The following is a 17,372-nucleotide window of genomic DNA, read 5'->3' on the forward strand; positions in this document are numbered from 1 at the left end:
TCGATCTGCAAACGTGCCATGTGGGGTGTATATACATGAAAACCGTCTCATTTTATGCAGAAATGAATTCTAGCAGTGAAAAAAGTGATTATTTAAGCACTCGTTCTACACGCATAAATGGGGAAAAAGTGATTAAAGCACTCGTTCTACACGCATAAATGGGGAAAATTAATATCTATTTGTTATAGACTTCTTTCGACTACACCACGGAAGCACATATTCGACCGACTGCACCACGGAAGCACATTTTCGACCGAATTATTGAACGTGTACGGTATATACCGGAGTGGCAACACGGCCATTAGTAGGCTTTAACGGAACGAAACGAAACGATAAACATTTAAAACTCTTATTGTTGTACTAAGAGGTAATGTCATAGTAATTTTTAACATCAGATACTGTCAGATACTGTTAAACTGTCTTTCTATCATCACAATTTGTCAAATACATCCATTAAACTGGAGATTTTGAGCAATGTTTACAAAAGCGTAATAGTGTCCGGACCTACAATTTTGGATATCCGGATTTTGATAAAAAAAAATTGGGGCTAGAGGTTTTAGATATGGGTGGGCGGAGATGAGAATCAACAGATTATTTTCTATTGACCATATCGACATTAAGGATAAATCCCTTGTTCCATTATTTCTGTAAATAGGGTCAGGGGAGCTGGCGAGATTAACCGATATACGGACCTTGTACAAAATCAGCGATTATTTTTGCCAGAAGATAAGATTTTAAGAAAGTTCTTACTTTCTCACAATGAAAATAGTATTTTACGACCTCGGCAGAAAATTTTTTGCAAAATAATTTGTTAACCTTGAAATTTCACATCTTCGGTATCGAGCAATGGAACTTGTCGGAAGCGGCTGGTAGAATTAAAGATAAAATTTCAAAAATAAATGAAACTTAGATGATACTTTTGCTAAATCTTAATGACAACACTTCGGTATTCACACGACAATCATGACTGGAAAGTCATGTCAATTATTTTTGTTACTGATACAACTAAAAATACTGTATACATACGAGAAATTATGTTATTATAATCTTTTCTGAAGTTTTCCATTTTTTCCTTGGAGAATTTTTTTTCTTCAACTTTTTAATCCCCCGCCATGGCGGAGGGATTATAGGAATGGTCTGCGTCCGTCCTTCCGTCCATCCGTCCTTCCGTAACAAAATCGTGTCCTGTCCATATCTCCTAAACCCCTTGAAGGATTTTCATGAAACTTGGGTCAAATGATCACCTCATCAAGACGATGTGCAGAACCCATGAGTCAGCCTTGTCGGTTCAAGGTCAAGGTCACAACTCAAGGTCAAAGGTTTGAGCCTGCCATTTTGTGTTCGCTCTATATCTCCTAAACCCCTTGAAGGAATTTTATAAAACTTGGGTCAAATGATCACCTCTTCAAGACGATGTGCAGAACCCATGAGTCAGCCATGCCGGCTCAAGGTCAAGGTCACAACTCAAGGTCAAAGGTTTGAGCCTTCCATTTTGTGTCCGCTCTATATCTCTTAAACCCCTTGAAGGAATTTTATAAAACTTGGGTCAAATGATCACCTCATCAAGACGATGTGCAGAACCCATGAGTCAGTCATGCCGGCTCAAGGTCAAGGTCACAATTTAGGGTCAAATGTTTGAACCTTCCATTTTGTGTCCGCTCTATATCTCCTAAACCCCTTGAAGGATTTTCATCAAACTGGGTCAAACGATCACCTCATCAAGGCGATATGCAGAACTTATGAGTCAGCCATGTCGGCTCAAGGTCAAGGTCACAACTGAAGGTCAAAGGTTTGAGCCTTCCATTTTGTGTCCGCTCTATATCTCCTAAACCCCTTGAAGGAATTTTATAAAACTTGGGTCAAATGATTACCTCATCAGAACGATGTGCAGAAATTATGAGTCAACCATTGTCACGACTAAGGGTCGAAGGTTTGAGCCTTCCATTTGGTGTCCACTCTGTATCTCCTTAACCCCCTGAAGCATTTCATCAAACTTGGGTCAAATGATCACCTCACCAAGAACTCATGAGTCAGCCATGTCAACTCAAGGTCAAGGTCACAACTGAAGGTCAAAGGTTTCAGCTCTGTATCTCCTAAACCCCTTGAAGGATTTTCATGAAATTTTGGTCAAATGATCACCTCATCAAGACATTTTGCAGAATTCATGAGTCAGCCATGTCAGTTCAAGGTCAAGGTCACAGCTAAAATCAAAGGTTTTACCCTTTCACTATCCATAGCAGTGGCGGGGGATTTAGCTGTCTTATAGACTGCCTTGTTAACAAGAAGTTGCAGAACTGCACTTTTTATGCTTTAAACATGGTCAGTGATGTTAGAAATCAACTTACTGACGCTCTAAAGACATAACCCCCTATTTGCAGGGTGTTCATTATTATTTGTATCAAGGGATAATTTCTGATAACAAGCGATTAGGTCCCGATGTAAACAGATCGTATTAAAATGGAAGTTTCGAAACTCCTGTAAAAACAACCGATTCAGAGCCGATTCTAAGCAATGGATTCAATCGGCAATCAGTTAATAATGAAAACCCTGTATTTGTTTTCATTTTTTGACACAAAATAATTTCTGAAAAGTCTCACTTAAAAAAAATAATTCAAAAAAAAAATCCGACCTACCTTCCCTATTTTTTTAGCATGTTACCGGGAATAATTTTTATTTTAAAGCCTCCTTCAGCATCAGATCTCCATAAAGTACAATTTTAGCATGCACCTACCCGCATTATGTTGAATCACTTACGCACGCCTTACTGAAATAAACACATAATATGAAAAGTAAAATAACGGCATTAAGTTATGCTAACTAACTATTATTAAATTAATCATGCAAGAATATGTGTTCTTTGCATTCTTTTGATTTATTTGCAAATGATGAATTATTCAGTTAATTTTAGTAATAATGGTTGTCTTAATGTCCAATTAAAGTCTATTGATTCGATATCTTAAACAATGAACATGATGCTATAACAGCTAGTATTTTTAACTAAGATATACCTTACGCCAAAAATAGAAATGCTACCGAAACACCCGTCGTGCGGATAAGAGTACTAATTTGCATGACCGTTGTGCAAACAAGAAAAATAAACGGCCAAACGGTCGTGCTGTTAGACACTTCCAAACTCACCTGGGGAGTCTTGTTCCCCGCAAAAGAAATATATGAGTGCAGGTTTTATACTCAGTCGAGTTTTGAATTAAGACATAGTGCTAAAAGTGCCATAACTACTAAAAGTGCCATAACTACTAAATTTTGCAAAGAAGGCTTGAGTTAGTTACAACAAAGACAAGAGTTGAAGAGTGGTGACTAGTTAGGTGTTAACATTTCAAGACTTGAAAAATGCATGATAAACTTAAAATGAACATGTGAAGAGTAATGACTAGTGATAAGTGCAAATAAGTTGATATTATCATTAGCTGATGCATTGCATGTAGTTAATTACTGTGAAATCATTAATGTTTGTGGGGGGCTAATTTTCGTTGATTTCATGGTTGAGTCAATCCACGAAATTTAATCCCAACGAACAAGTAAAATTCCCATTCATTTTATGTTCAGAAGTTGTAATCCACGAATTCACATCCCCACGAAATTGCTGATTTGACCAAAACCACGAAATTTCATGCCCACGAAATTAAATAATTTTACAGTATTCTTTTATTAGAAGTGCTAAAGAGATGTTTTACATTTTATATCAGTTTTTAGTACCTATGTATGTATTAAAAGCTATGTATGTATTAAAAGCTTCTGTTAAGTAATACCATGAAAGTAAATACCGCAGTATTAAATCTTCCACTTGAACACTTCAATCTCCTGCTTTGGAATACAATTTATTTCAAATTTTATCTTATCTTAACTTATTGGCATGTCAGCAACACCCACTGAATGTATCTTTTGGTTCTCGGGTAGAGCGCTTACATGTCAACATTCATTTCTGAGAAATAAGTTTTAATTTAAACATTGACAAAATATGTCAGTTGTGTAAGTAAGAAACAGTCATGGTGATGTGAATGGCATGACTACACAGCCATTCAAAAACTTCTACAAATGCAGTACAACCATATGCATGTAGGTTAATAAATGCTTATAATCTACAAAAGATTCTCTAACCTGTCACGTGCCTTGTGAATTTAATTCCACTTTCTTTTTAAATATTGTTTATATTGCTTTATTTTGTGACAATCAGAATGGTTTGTTGTTTTAGTTCAAAAACATGAGGGGAGTAACTCTAATGAAATGGCAATTGGCAAAAAAAAAAGTAAAAAATATTTGAAACAAATTAAAATTACATGTGTTAAAGATGTGCGTGGTAAGCCTAGGGTTAATAAATAACTGAGATAATGCTCACCTAGGGTCTTCTCCACCATCAGAAGCTGGAAAGTTGCAATGTGAACCTGTAAGTTTCAATATGTCGGAGTTAACAAAATAAAAACAAAGTAAACAAAATCTCCTGAACAGTTACTAGTAAGTGTTTGTTCCAGGCCTGTTGAATATAGTTCATTACAAAAATATCATAGATGATTTATAGAACAAAAATTTACATTTATTTATTTAGAAGTCGAAGAAAACGAACCATGCCAAGAAAACGTAAAGCAGACTCTGAATTGAAAGATGAGGTACCAGCAAAGAAAGCTGCGGTAGGAAAACATAGTAAAGGTAAAATTGTAGTCTTTGGCTTCATGTAAATATGAACAATTTTAACCTTTAGCCTGCTAAATTTTTAAAAATTAATTTTGTAATAAAACAATCATTTCATTGTTGTTTAGGGAACAGATAAAATTATTAACCGTCTATATTGGAGAAGACGTGGAACTGTTGCCTTTGTCCTGCCAGCTTCTGGCAACAAAATTTTTAACTGTTCCCAAAACACGCATGAGTAGTGGTATCCTTATTGAAACCAATATTATAACAGTATTACATTAACATATCGTTATTGATAATATTTGTGATAATATTTGTGATGTTTCCTTCTAACAGTTGCAGATGTGAAAAAGGCTGGAAAGGCAAAAGCAGTGCCAAAAAATAAAACTGCAGGTAAAGCTAAGGCAGCGCCAAAAGATAAAAATACAACCAAGGTCTCCAAGGATAAGGCTACAGGAAAAACAACAGCAAAGTCCAATGAAAAGACAAAACTTACAACCAATTCAAAGCCTGCTGTGAATTCAGCGGGTAAATTAAATTTGAAAGATCTGCTTAAAGATGGTAAATGGAAAGATGTTTTAGCACATGAATTTGAGCAACCATATTTCAAAGCATTAGAAGAAACATTGCAGGCAGAATATGCACAAGGAAAAGAGGTTTTTTCCACCAAAGAGCTTATCATTTAATGCATTAACATCTAACACCTTTTATAAGTGATATGTGTTTACGGCAGTTTTTTGTCTTATTTATTTCTTTCTTGAATGTGTTAGAGAATTAAAATAATGGCAGTGTTTAAATCCTTGTAAAACCCATCAGAACAACATAATTTTCTTACATAACACAAATAAAGTACATTATTACATACTCATTTAAAAACTCTGTTAAGTTTCAATGGAACCTGAATCGTGAATATTTTTCCATATAGATGTTCAGGTTTCATATCTGGTGTGTGACGTCATTTGTGACGTCAAATTCATGTATGTCGTCGCGTTTAAAGGTTCTTTAACGATCATATTTCCAATTTGACTCGGGCTTAATAACAAATTTGTATCATTTATGTGATAATTTTAAGTGTAGATATGTATGTAATAAAAAGATTATTAGATTTGCTTTGAGAAATATGCACTTGTACTTTCGCGGAATAATATTGCGCTTCTAAAGTCGCGCAATATTTCCGCTGTAGAACTCGTGCATATTTCTCGATACAAATCTAATAACCTATAAATATAATTATAAACAGCCATGAGGCCATTACAAAAGAAAAAATACTTTTGACAAAAATTAGGTCCCTATAAAACCAACCCAGTAATCAAACAGTATTATTACACGACTCCTTATATAAAACGCCAGTCCATACTTTGTACGATTGACCGTCTGTTGTTCAACACAGATTTGCTGGAGTCAAAAATTGAGAAAAACTTCCAAATTTATTTGTGTACATAATAGAACTTTTACTAAATTGCTAGCTGGTCAATAAATTTATATTATTTAAGAAATAATAAGAATCAAAATAAGGTTTATCATAGAATAACCTGATTTTGGTGTTCTTGTGGATATGAATATATCATGAAGGCCAAAGGCCTGAGTGATTTATATCTGCGCTTAAGAATGATAAACTAGGGTTATTCTATGATAAACCGTATTTACATACTATTCTAACAAGACTTACTTCAAATAATGTTAGATGAGAATCAGAGGTCAGTATTTTCATCAAACGCAAATTACAACTGCATGCTACGCCACAGCATTTAGCCAAAACACCGTGCATGCACAGCTTAGTTCAAGGTCAATTTATTGCAGAATAACCCTAGATACATTTTTGCTCTACAGGTATGTAGGTTATTAGCTGTTTGTGTTAGCATATACTTTTTACTGAGTCTTCTAATCGTTTGTTTTTTCCAGGTTAGAGTGGTAATACTTGGGCAGGACCCTTACCATGACAATGGACAGGTGTGTTAAAATTCAAGATATTTTTTTAAAACTGACTCATGTCAAGATGACATAATATTGATTAGTTTTGTCAATGTTATATTTACAGTAAGTTAAGAAGTAACACTTCAGTTTAATTCATTCGAGACAGAAGATGGCAATTTTACTGTTTCACTTTAATATGATCATTAATTAAGTATAAATAAACCAGACAGCAACTAATTCGAAACACTTTATTTGATTTAAATGCAGGTGTTGAGAATTAACACTGATAGTAGGGTGTATACAGTTGATGCTTGTGCATTTAAAACCTAATTTTCTATAGTCTTTTAATTTCATATTGATGTTCAAACTACCTACCTACGGTAGATAGATTTTGTTTTGTGTTGTATGCAAGAAACTGACTGTAACAGTATCCAAAAGGTGAAGGTCAGATGACATTGAACAAATAGCCTCCTGTGAAAAAGTTACTAGAACAGTCACATGAGGAAGTTTGTTTGCTGGATTTTTACACTGCTGCTTGTGTGTACTCCCTGGTTTTATCGTTTAATATGTTAATTAAACATTCCTTTATTTTCAGGCCATGGGCTTGTCGTTTTCTGTACCTAAGGGCATAGCTGTTCCACCATCTCTGAGAAATATGTACACCGAGTTGGAAAGAGATCCCAAAATCTCTAGGTTTAAAAGACCTGACCATGGCTGCTTGGAGAATTGGGCCAAAGAGGGAGTGTTGATGATTAATGCAACCCTTACTGTCGAGTAAGATTTTTGTTTACACTGTCGTTAATTATTTAACTTAACTACTTAGAATTTTAAGATTACTCTTATATGATGGTTTAGCATGATCCAGATAGCATCGTCTTAGGGTAAAGAAATAAAAAGAACATTCAGACAAACAGAGCCATCAGAAAGCTAGCCAGATTCCTTCCTTACATGATAGAATTCAGCAAAAGCAAGCCAAGCGAAGTCATTTGAAACAAGAAATCAGCATGTGTATGCCATACACTGAACACAGTATTCAACTTTGACTTTTTGTAGGACCATCTAATGAAATGGTTTTTAGCTCGACTATTCGAAGAATAGTCTAGCTATTCTACTCACCCTGGCGTCGGCGTCACACCTTGGTTAAGTTTTTGCATGCAAGTACATACAGCTATCATTTAAAGGCATATAGCTTTGAAACTTATTTATTCTTTTTCTAGGTCAATTACCAACCTCACTGGGTCATGTTCCATAACTCTGACATGTATTTTGAGCAAATTATGCCCCCTTTTGGACTTCGAAAATCCTGGTTAAAGTTTTGCGTGCAAGTACATACAGGTGTTACTTCAAGGCATATAGATTTGAAACTTATTTTTAGCTCACCTGTCACAAAGTGACAAGGTGAGCTTTTGTGATCGCACAGTGTCCGTCGTCCGTCCGTCCGTCCGTGCGTGCGTCCGTAAACTTTTGCTTGTGACCACTCTAGAGGTCACATTTTTCATGGGATCTTTATGAAAATTGGTCAGAATGTCCATCTTGATGATATCTAGGTCAAGTTCGAAACTGGGTCACGTGCGGTCAAAAACTAGGTCAGTAGGTCTAAAAATTGAAAAAGCTTGTGACCACTCTAGAGGTCACATTTTTCATGGGATCTTCATGAAAGTTGGTCAGAATGTTCATCTTGATGATATCTAGGTCAAGTTCGAAACTGGGTCACGTGTGGTCAAAAACTAGGTCAGTAGGTCTAAAAATAGAAAAACCTTGTGACCACTCTAGAGGTCACATTTTTCATGGGATCTTTATGAAAGTTGGTCAGAATGTTCATCTTGATGATATCTAGGTCAAGTTCGAAACTGGGTCACGGGCCTTCAAAAACTAGGTCAGTAGGTCTAAAAATAGAAAAACCGTGTGACCTCTCTAGAGGCCATATATTTCACAAGATCTTCATGAATATTGGTCAGAATGTTCACCTTGATGATATCTAGGTCAAGTTCGAAACTGGGTCACGTGGGGTCAAAAACTAGGTCAGTAGGTCTAAAAATAGAAAAACCTTGTGACCTCTCTAGAGGCCATATTTTTCATGAGATCTTCATGAATATTGGTCAGAATGTTTATCTTGATGATATCTAAATCAAGTTCGAAACAGGGTCATGTGCGGTCAAAAACTAGGTCAGTAGGTCTAAAAATAGAAAAACCTTGCGACCTCTCTAGAGGCCATACTTGTGAATGGATCTCCATAAAAATTGGTCAGAATGTTCACCTTGATGATATCTAGGTCAAGTTCAAAACTGGGTCATGTGCCATAAAAAACTAGGTCAATAGGTCAAATAATAAAAAACCTTTTGACCTCTCTAGAGGCCATACTTTTCATGGGATCTGTATGAAAGTTGGTCTGAATGTTCATCTTGATGATATCTAGGTCAAGTTTGAAACTGAGTCAACTGCGGTCAAAAACTAGGTCAGTAGGTCTAAAATTATCAAAATCTTTTGACCTCTCTAGAGGCCATATTTTTCAATGGATCTTCATGAAAATTGATCTGAATGTTCACCTTGATGATATCTAGGTCAGTTTTGAAACTGGGTCATGTGCGGTCAAAAACTAGGCCAGTAGGTATAAAAATAGAAAAACCTTGTGACCTCTCTAGAGGCCATATTTTTCATGAGATCTTCATGAAAATTAGTGAGAATGTTCACCTTGATGATATCTAGGTAAAATTCAAAACAGGGTCATGTACCTTCGAAAACTAGGTCAATAGGTCAAATAATAGAAAATCTAGAGACCATATTTTTCAATTGATCTTCATGAAAATTGGTCAGAATTTTTATCTTGATAATATCTAGGTCAAGTTCAAAACTGGGTCACATGAGCTCAAAAACTAGGTCACTATGTCAAATAATAGAAAAAACGACGTCATACTCAAAACTGGGTCATGTGGGAAGAGGTGAGCGATTCAGGACCATCATGGTCCCCTTGTTTCATTTTCTAGATCAATTACCAAGCTCACTGGGTCAAGTCCCATAACTGTAACATGTATTTTTGGCAAATTATGCCTCCTTTTGGACTTAAAGAATTCTGGTTAAAGTTTTACATGCAAGTACATACAGGTATTACTTAAAGACATATAGATTTGAAACTTATTTTTTCATTTTCTAGATCAATTACCAAGCTCACTGGGTCAAGTCCCATAACTGTAACATGTATTTTTGGCAAATTATGCCCCCTTTTGGACTTAAAAAATTCTGGTTAAAGTTTTACATGCAAGTTACTATCTCCAAAACTAATGCAGATATGGAATTGAAATTTAACATGTTTCTTCGGGATTATAAAACTAGTTGATAGCATCAAGTCCCATAACTCTGATATGCATTTTGGTCAAATTATGCCCCCTTTCGAATTTAAAAACTCTTTTGATATTTAACACTTTGGGTAATATTTTCCTGCTTCTGTGACAATATTTCAAATAGTCGAGCTTGGCTGTCTTACGGACAGCTCTTGTTACAGTTGAAAGGGGCTTGTTGTTTGAAATTAATAAGTTTTTTTAAATGGGTCTTAATGTTTTCTATCATAGGGAATAAAGATTCTTTTTTTGTTGAAAAAAAGCATGAAGAAAAAATAAAGTTGTAGTGAAACATATCAGTATTTTTTTAGCTCACCTGTCACAAAGTGACAAGGTGAGCTTTTGTGATCGCGCGGTGTCCGTCGTCCGTCCGTGCGTCCGTAAACATTTGCTTGTGACCACTCTAGAGGTCACATTTTTCATGGGATCTTTATGAAAGTTGGTCAGAATGTTCATCTTGATGATATCTAGGTCAAGTTCGAAACTGGGTCACGTGCCATCAAAAACTAGGTCAGTAGGTCTAAAAATAGAAAAACCTTGTGACCTCTCTAGAGGCCATATATTTCACAAGATCTTCATGAATATTGGTCAGAATGTTCACCTTGATGATATCTAGGTCAAGTTCGAAACTGGGTCACGTGGGGTCAAAAACTAGGTTAGTAGGTCTAAAAATAGAAAAACCTTGTGACCTCTCTAGAGGCCATATTTTTCATGAGATCTTCATGAATATTGGTCAGAATGTTTATCTTGATGATATCTAGGTCAAGTTCGAAACTGGGTCACGTAGGGTCAAAAACTAGGTCATTAGGTCTAAAAATAGAAAAACCTTGTGACCTCTCTAGAGGCCATATTTCTCAATGCATCTTCATGAAAATTGGTCAGAATGTTCATCTTGATGATATCTAGGTCAAGTTCGAAACTGGGTCACGTGGGGTTAAAAACTAGGTCAGTAGATCTAAAAATAGAAAAACCTTGTGACCTCTGTAGAGGCCATATTTTTTTCATGAGATCTTCATGAATATTGGTCAGAATGTTCACCTTGATGATATCTAGGTCAAGTTCGAAACTGGGTCATGTGCGGTCAAAAACTAGGTCAGTAGGTCTAAAAATAGGAAAACCTTGTGACCTCTCTAGAGGCGATATTTTTCAATGGATCTTCATGAAAATTGGTCAGAATGTTAACCTTGAAGATATCTAGGTCAAGTTCGAAACTGGGTCACGTGGGGTTAAAAACTAGGTCAGTAGATCTAAAAATAGAAAAACCTTGTGACCTCTCTAGAGGCCATATTTTTCATGAGATCTTCATGAATATTGGTCAGAATGTTCATCTTGAAGATATCTAGGTCAGGTTCGAAACTGGGTCACGTGGGGTCAAAAACTAGGTCAGTAGGTCTAAAAATAGAAAAAACCTTGTGACCTCTCTAGAGGCGATATTTTTCAATGGATCTTCATGAAAATTGGTGAGAATGTTCAGCTTGATGATATCTAGGTCAGGTTCGTAACTGGGTCATGTGCGGTCAAAAACTAGGTCAGTAGGTTGAAGAATAGAAAAACCTTGTGACCTCTCTAGAGGCCATATTTTTCACAAGATCTTCATGAAAATTGGTGAAAATGTTCACCTTGATGATATCTAGGTCAAGTTTAAAAGTGGGTCACGTGCCTTCAAAAACTAGGTCATAAGGTCAAATAATAGAAAAACCTTGTGACCTCTCTAGAGGCCATATTTTTCAATGGATCTTCATCAAAATTGGTCAGAATTTTTTATCTTCATGATATCTAGGTCACATGTGCTCAAAAACTAGGTCATATAGAAATAACGATGTCATACTCAGTTGAACACTGGGTCATGTGGAGATAGGTGAGCGATTCAGGACCATCATGGTCCTCTTGTTGTATTCCTTTACAGGGCTCATAAACCAAACTCCCATGCTAAGTTTGGATGGCAGACTTTCACCGACAGCATCATAAAAGCAGTGAGTGATAACTGCGACCACGTGGCGTTCATTCTCTGGGGAGGATTTGCACATAAGAAAGAGAAACTGGTTGACACAAAGAAACATGCCACCATAAAAACTGCACATCCTTCACCATTGTCACTGAACAAATTCAGAAATTGCAATTGTTTTTCGGATTGTGATGATGCTCTAGTTAACTTTGGTTTAAAGCGTATGAACTGGTCTTTGTCTTAATCAAGCATTTCACTCAGTTGTTAAATTTTAAGATTGTATTTCTTTTAAAGGCGTTAGAGTATAAATAAAATATGTTTGCTTTCCCATCCTGCAACATAGCCAGACATTTGTCAGTTGTGAAAGGCTGCTTAGCTGTAAATTGGAAAACTTTCCTGCCTTCCTCTGACAAACAGAAAAATATAAATTGTACAAATGTCTTGCTAAGATGCATCTCATTTTAAGTTTGGTAGTAACATTGGTCAAAACTTTGTTTTTGATGAAATTTATTCATCAAACTTGGTACATGTAATCCAACCCTACTGTCGGGGATTATTATCAGGTGATTTAACACAACGTTTTTTAAGACACACATTATACATTTTAAAACTGCATTTTTATATAAAGTTAGTATACAAAAAGTCCACAAGGCAAATTGAATTCTGTAATGTTGACTTAAAGGCACTGACCTCTAGATTGTTTGACAACAAAAAAGCGAAGTTTTTTCAGGTATCAGAAAATTGTTGCTATATTTCTTTAGGAGGCTTTGAAACTTAGTAACTGACAAATTATAAGTTATGGAAACCCATAAGAATCAGTTGTTTTTACTTAGTATTCCAGAATTAGATGTTTTTACTAATTTTTAGTGTTTGTTAATGGGTACCAGAAACTGCCTTAATTATAAAGCTTTATATTTAGCAGCCCTCAAGTACGCATTCCTCTGTGGTGTATTGGTCAAGACTGCAGAAAAATTAATTATTGCCGCGGCAACACAGGTTCAATTCCGGACCCGGTATATTTTTTTTTCTCTCGAGTTGGCATAAATGTTACACTAGTGGTAAGATTATTGTTTTATACAAGTCCTGTTGACATTTTTAGCCGAGCTTTAGCAATCATAGAAACCAGGTGTTGAATATGGGCATCATGTTTATATTGTAGTTTTATATATTTTAAAAGATGAGCACAAAGGGTACATCAAGTGCATATTTTTATAATGTTTAAAATCTTTACAGTTTACACAAATGTCAGAGACAAAGAAATTTGTTTCGGCAGTTTAACTGTAGTTTATTTTTTTTTACAAGTTTTTAACATACATTCTTTTATATCCAGACAACATTATGTACTGTGCCATTTTACATTTTTATAATCTGTTACTAATTTACTTATCTGTTAGTATTCTTGTCTATTGTAATCTATTAATAAACTAGTATGTGATAATAGAATTTATTTTTACTTGTAGTGTAAAAGTGAATGTTTTGTAAACATTTTCCTGCCCCTGCTGAAAAGAGGCATATGCATCTAGCGATACAGTACTGTCTGTCCGTTTGTTAGTCCATTAGAAACACTTCAAGTACTAGTTAACCAGGTTTTCAACGAAAACCTGAGTTATTAGATTGGGGTAGATGTCGGGCGGGCGGGCGACGGCGGCGGCGGTGGCGTCAAACTGGTGTTTCCGGTCAATAACTTTTGCTTCGGTAAAGATATTTGAATAAAACTTGGTATGTATGTAGCTTATATCAAGACAAAGGCTGGGATTGATTTTTGGGTTTCTGGGGTCAAGGTGAAGGTCACAGTTACTTAAAATAGAAAAAGGGTTTCAGGTCAATAACTTAACTTAGGAACGATCTATCATGATGAAACTTGGTGTATAGAAAACTTATATAAAGTTGTAGCTTTGGATTGATTTTGAGGTTTCTGGGATCAAGGTCAAGGTCATTGTTACTAAAAACAGGGTTAGGTTAGGGTTAGCATATCTTCTACATGCATGGAGGGATTTTGATGAAAGTTGGCACAATTGTTTACCATCATGAGACGGAGTGTCATGCGCAAGAACCAGGTCACTAGGTCTAAGGTCAAGGTCACACTTAGAGGTCAAAGGATACAAGAATGAAAACTTTGTCTGGAGCATATCTTCATGCATAGAGGGATTTTGATGTAACTTGGCACAATTATACACCATCATGAGACGAAGTGTCTTGCACAGTTCCCTTCTTTAGAATTACTTCCCTTTGTTGTTACTATAAATAGCTTATATTGTAACTTTTTCATTACTAGACGTAGGGAAAAATCGAGACCACTTTTCTGTAGTACAACATGCATGTTACATCCAATTTTGAGGTGTATTTTGACCAATCTCTACCTGGTAAGGATTTCTGTGTGGACTTACAATTTTTTTTTTTGTATTTTTTTTTTTGTATTTTTTTTTTAAGATTAACTTCCCTTAGTTGTTACTATAAATAACTTATATTGTAACTTTTTTATAATTGACCGTAGTGAAAAACCAAGACCACTTTTCTGTGGTACAACATAGTTGTTACTTTCTAATTTTAGGTGTATTTTAAGGTATCTCTACCTGGTAAGGAGTTTTTTTGTGGACTTAGAAAAACAAAAGAATTACAATGATTACTAAACAACCACAAAATTAAAATTACATCTGCATATACAGGTGCTAGAGTAAAGAAATTTGCTGTGACGGGAGTATATTGTGACATTCTGGCACTCTTGTTTATTCTTATGAAAACTGTTGAAAACCTGGTTTCGTGGCATTGCCGTGTTTCTTGTTTTAAATGATAAAAGGGAACCCAAAAAATTATGGGAAGGGGCTTTTCGCACAAGATTATTGTCTGTACCTTCCATGTTCACAGGCAAGGACTCTTAAGTTACCTCCATCCAGTCAAGAGCAAGTTACCTTGGGAACATTCCTCATTAGTACCAGGTTTGTCATAACCTTTTTAAAATTAATATGAATTTGTGTATGCAGCATGTTTCTTGTCCAGAAAAAAAACAACATTGTTACACTTCACCTCTACAAGAGCCAAAGAAAAGTTATAAAATTGTGATGTCTGTTGTTTCTGATGAATGTGACCAACAATAAGGTTGAATTTTTAAAAGTTAATTACAGAGGCTTAAAAACTGAAGACCATTCTCAAGTTATATAGTTTGCCATCGGTCAATTTCAAGACTACATAGAAACACAATTTGATATCTGAGATCAGTTTCTAAGTTGGGCTTAACAGTTTTCATCATATTCAGTCTTTTTTTTTTTTAAGCACAAAGTGCTCCTGGTGAGCTATTGTGATCACGCAGTGTCCGTCATCTGTTGTGCGTCCGTCGTCAACATCTGTGTTTAAACGACATCTTCTCCAAAACCAATGAATGGATTTTGATGAAACTTGGCCATAATGTTCCTTGGGTGGTCCTCTACCAGTGGTTCAAATGGTTCCGCTTGGTTCCACATAGTAGGGGCTGCCAGAGCTAAAAACAGAAAAAACTTCAAACTACATCTACTCCTAAACCGATGGCCCGAATTTGATATGATTTTATACAAATGGTCCTTATGTCATCCTCTACCAAAATTGTTCAAATTATACCGATTCGTCAAAAAACATGGCCGCTCTAGGGCGTGGTCACTTTTCCCTATATGTATATAGTGGAAACTTTAAAAATCTTCTTGTATGAAACTGCTTGCCCGATTTTAGAATAATTTTACACAAATGGTCGTGTGACCCTCTACCAAGGTTGTTCAAATTATTTTGATTCATCAAAAAACATGGTCGCCAGAGTGCGTGATCACTTCTCTATATGTATATAGTGTAAACTTTAAATTTTCTTGTGTGAAACTGCTGGCCGGATTTTAGAATAATTTTACACAAATGGTCTTTGTGTGACCCTTTACCTCTGAATCAATAATAGCTAGAGCCTTGATATTGTTACGAGGTACCATTTAACAAACGTAAAACATTTGGCGATAGAAGTTTTCAAACTGTAGGGCCGAAACTGGGACAAACTACCAGTAGAAGTGAGAAATTCTGATTCGGTAGACACTTTTAAGAAAAAGCTCAAAACACTGTTTTTTAAAAGCTTTGCATCATGGTTCGGATTATTTCTCTGTTGGTGGACTGAATATGGTAGAGACACTGAGTATACTCTACTATGTAGTGTGATTGACGTATGTTTTATACACAATGTTGTAATTTGCACTGTACAGTAATTTTGTCAAATATGTCGTGTTTCATTTGTTTGATACCATTATGTATATATTTTATCATAAATTTTCTTTTTTTTAATTTAATGTACAACACCAGTGAATATACTGTGTAAAATTAGGCGTTTAATGAAATAAAGCAGTTTCAGTTTCAGTTTCAGATATTTGGCGTGTGAAATCAAGATTTGTAATGTCTACCATAATTGTTCAAATTATTGTCCTAGGTTCAAAAGTGTGTGTGACATGTATATGATATAGGCTAACATAAAAGAAACCTAACTCTGTACTAATACAAACACACTTGAAGCCTTGTACAAAGGTGAGCGCTTTAGGGTCAATGACCCGTTTTCTTTAATGTTTGGAGTCTTAAGTACAATGGAGAAAGCACGATTCATCTTGAATAAAAGTTTGTTTGATCTGTAACAAATTCTAATGTCTTCGGTTATTCTAATGGAAGTGGCAAGGGTCTAGAGGTCCGGTAATTGATAAATCGGTACATTGTACTGCATTGTATGGCAACTAAAAGGAGAATGTTATAATTAGTTGTTGTAGGTTACATTTCAAACAGCTCTTAAACACTTCCATTTATTTTATGTAAATTATTTCAGCTGTTGTTTTACTTTGTGAAGCCATAGCGAATGTAAAACATTCAAATGACACAATTAACAAGTCATTTATAGATACACATGATGATGACTTTCCTTTGGCGGTTCTGAAAAATGGTTGAGGAATTGGTTGGTTGTGATATGCTGGAATTAATTAAAATTGATCAGGACTTAGCCACTTGTGAGATAATAGGACAGGGACCACCAAGCTCAGGAAATTTTGAAAGCTGTTAAACATGAAGACTATCAGTGATGACAAAGATGATACTCTGGCCCCTGTGACTGTGTCTATCACTGAGGCATTGTGATCGTCTTGTTCAACACTATGCTCTAACCTCAGATATTTGTAAAATGTGTTAAAAAGTTTATCAAAAGGGGGTACGATGCGAAAATCGTGAAGCACAATGCATGCTTAGTGATCGACCCTTCTACAGTTATTTGCTATGCTTTCCTATTTGATAGTGACTGATGACTAATAAAGTGCAAGACTCCATGATACTTTTCTCCTAAATCCTACATAAAATGGATGGAGGGAGTGGAAATTTGTCTTGCAGCTTCTTGGCTGTGCCCTTAAAAGTTACGCTCTTGGTACTCCGACTTCAGACAAGTTGTCGAGTACATTGGTGTAATTATACCTTAGACTTACTTTGATTTAATGTTTTACTGAATATGATCTGGTATTTTTTCGCTAATGTTAGAGCCTTTCTCAGTGGGGATTTTA

The 17,372-nt window shown here is 35.5% G+C and overlaps 1 protein-coding gene across 1 annotated transcript; it reads left to right on the forward strand.

The window, feature by feature from the left end:
* The first annotated feature begins 241 nt into the window (after positions 1-241).
* Positions 242-13,294, forward strand: LOC123531805 (uracil-DNA glycosylase-like). Its single transcript, XM_053518126.1, has 6 exons — positions 242-367; positions 4,562-4,662; positions 4,984-5,320; positions 6,507-6,597; positions 7,157-7,335; positions 11,803-13,294. Exons 2-6 carry the CDS (start codon positions 4,581-4,583, stop codon positions 12,083-12,085), a joined length of 972 nt encoding a protein of 323 aa, XP_053374101.1. The 5' UTR covers positions 242-367; positions 4,562-4,580; the 3' UTR covers positions 12,086-13,294.
* The last annotated feature ends 4,078 nt before the right edge of the window (positions 13,295-17,372 follow it).

The sequence above is a fragment of the Mercenaria mercenaria genome, chromosome 11 (assembly GCF_021730395.1).
Source record: "Mercenaria mercenaria strain notata chromosome 11, MADL_Memer_1, whole genome shotgun sequence".
NCBI classification, from domain to species: Eukaryota; Metazoa; Mollusca; class Bivalvia; order Venerida; family Veneridae; genus Mercenaria; species Mercenaria mercenaria.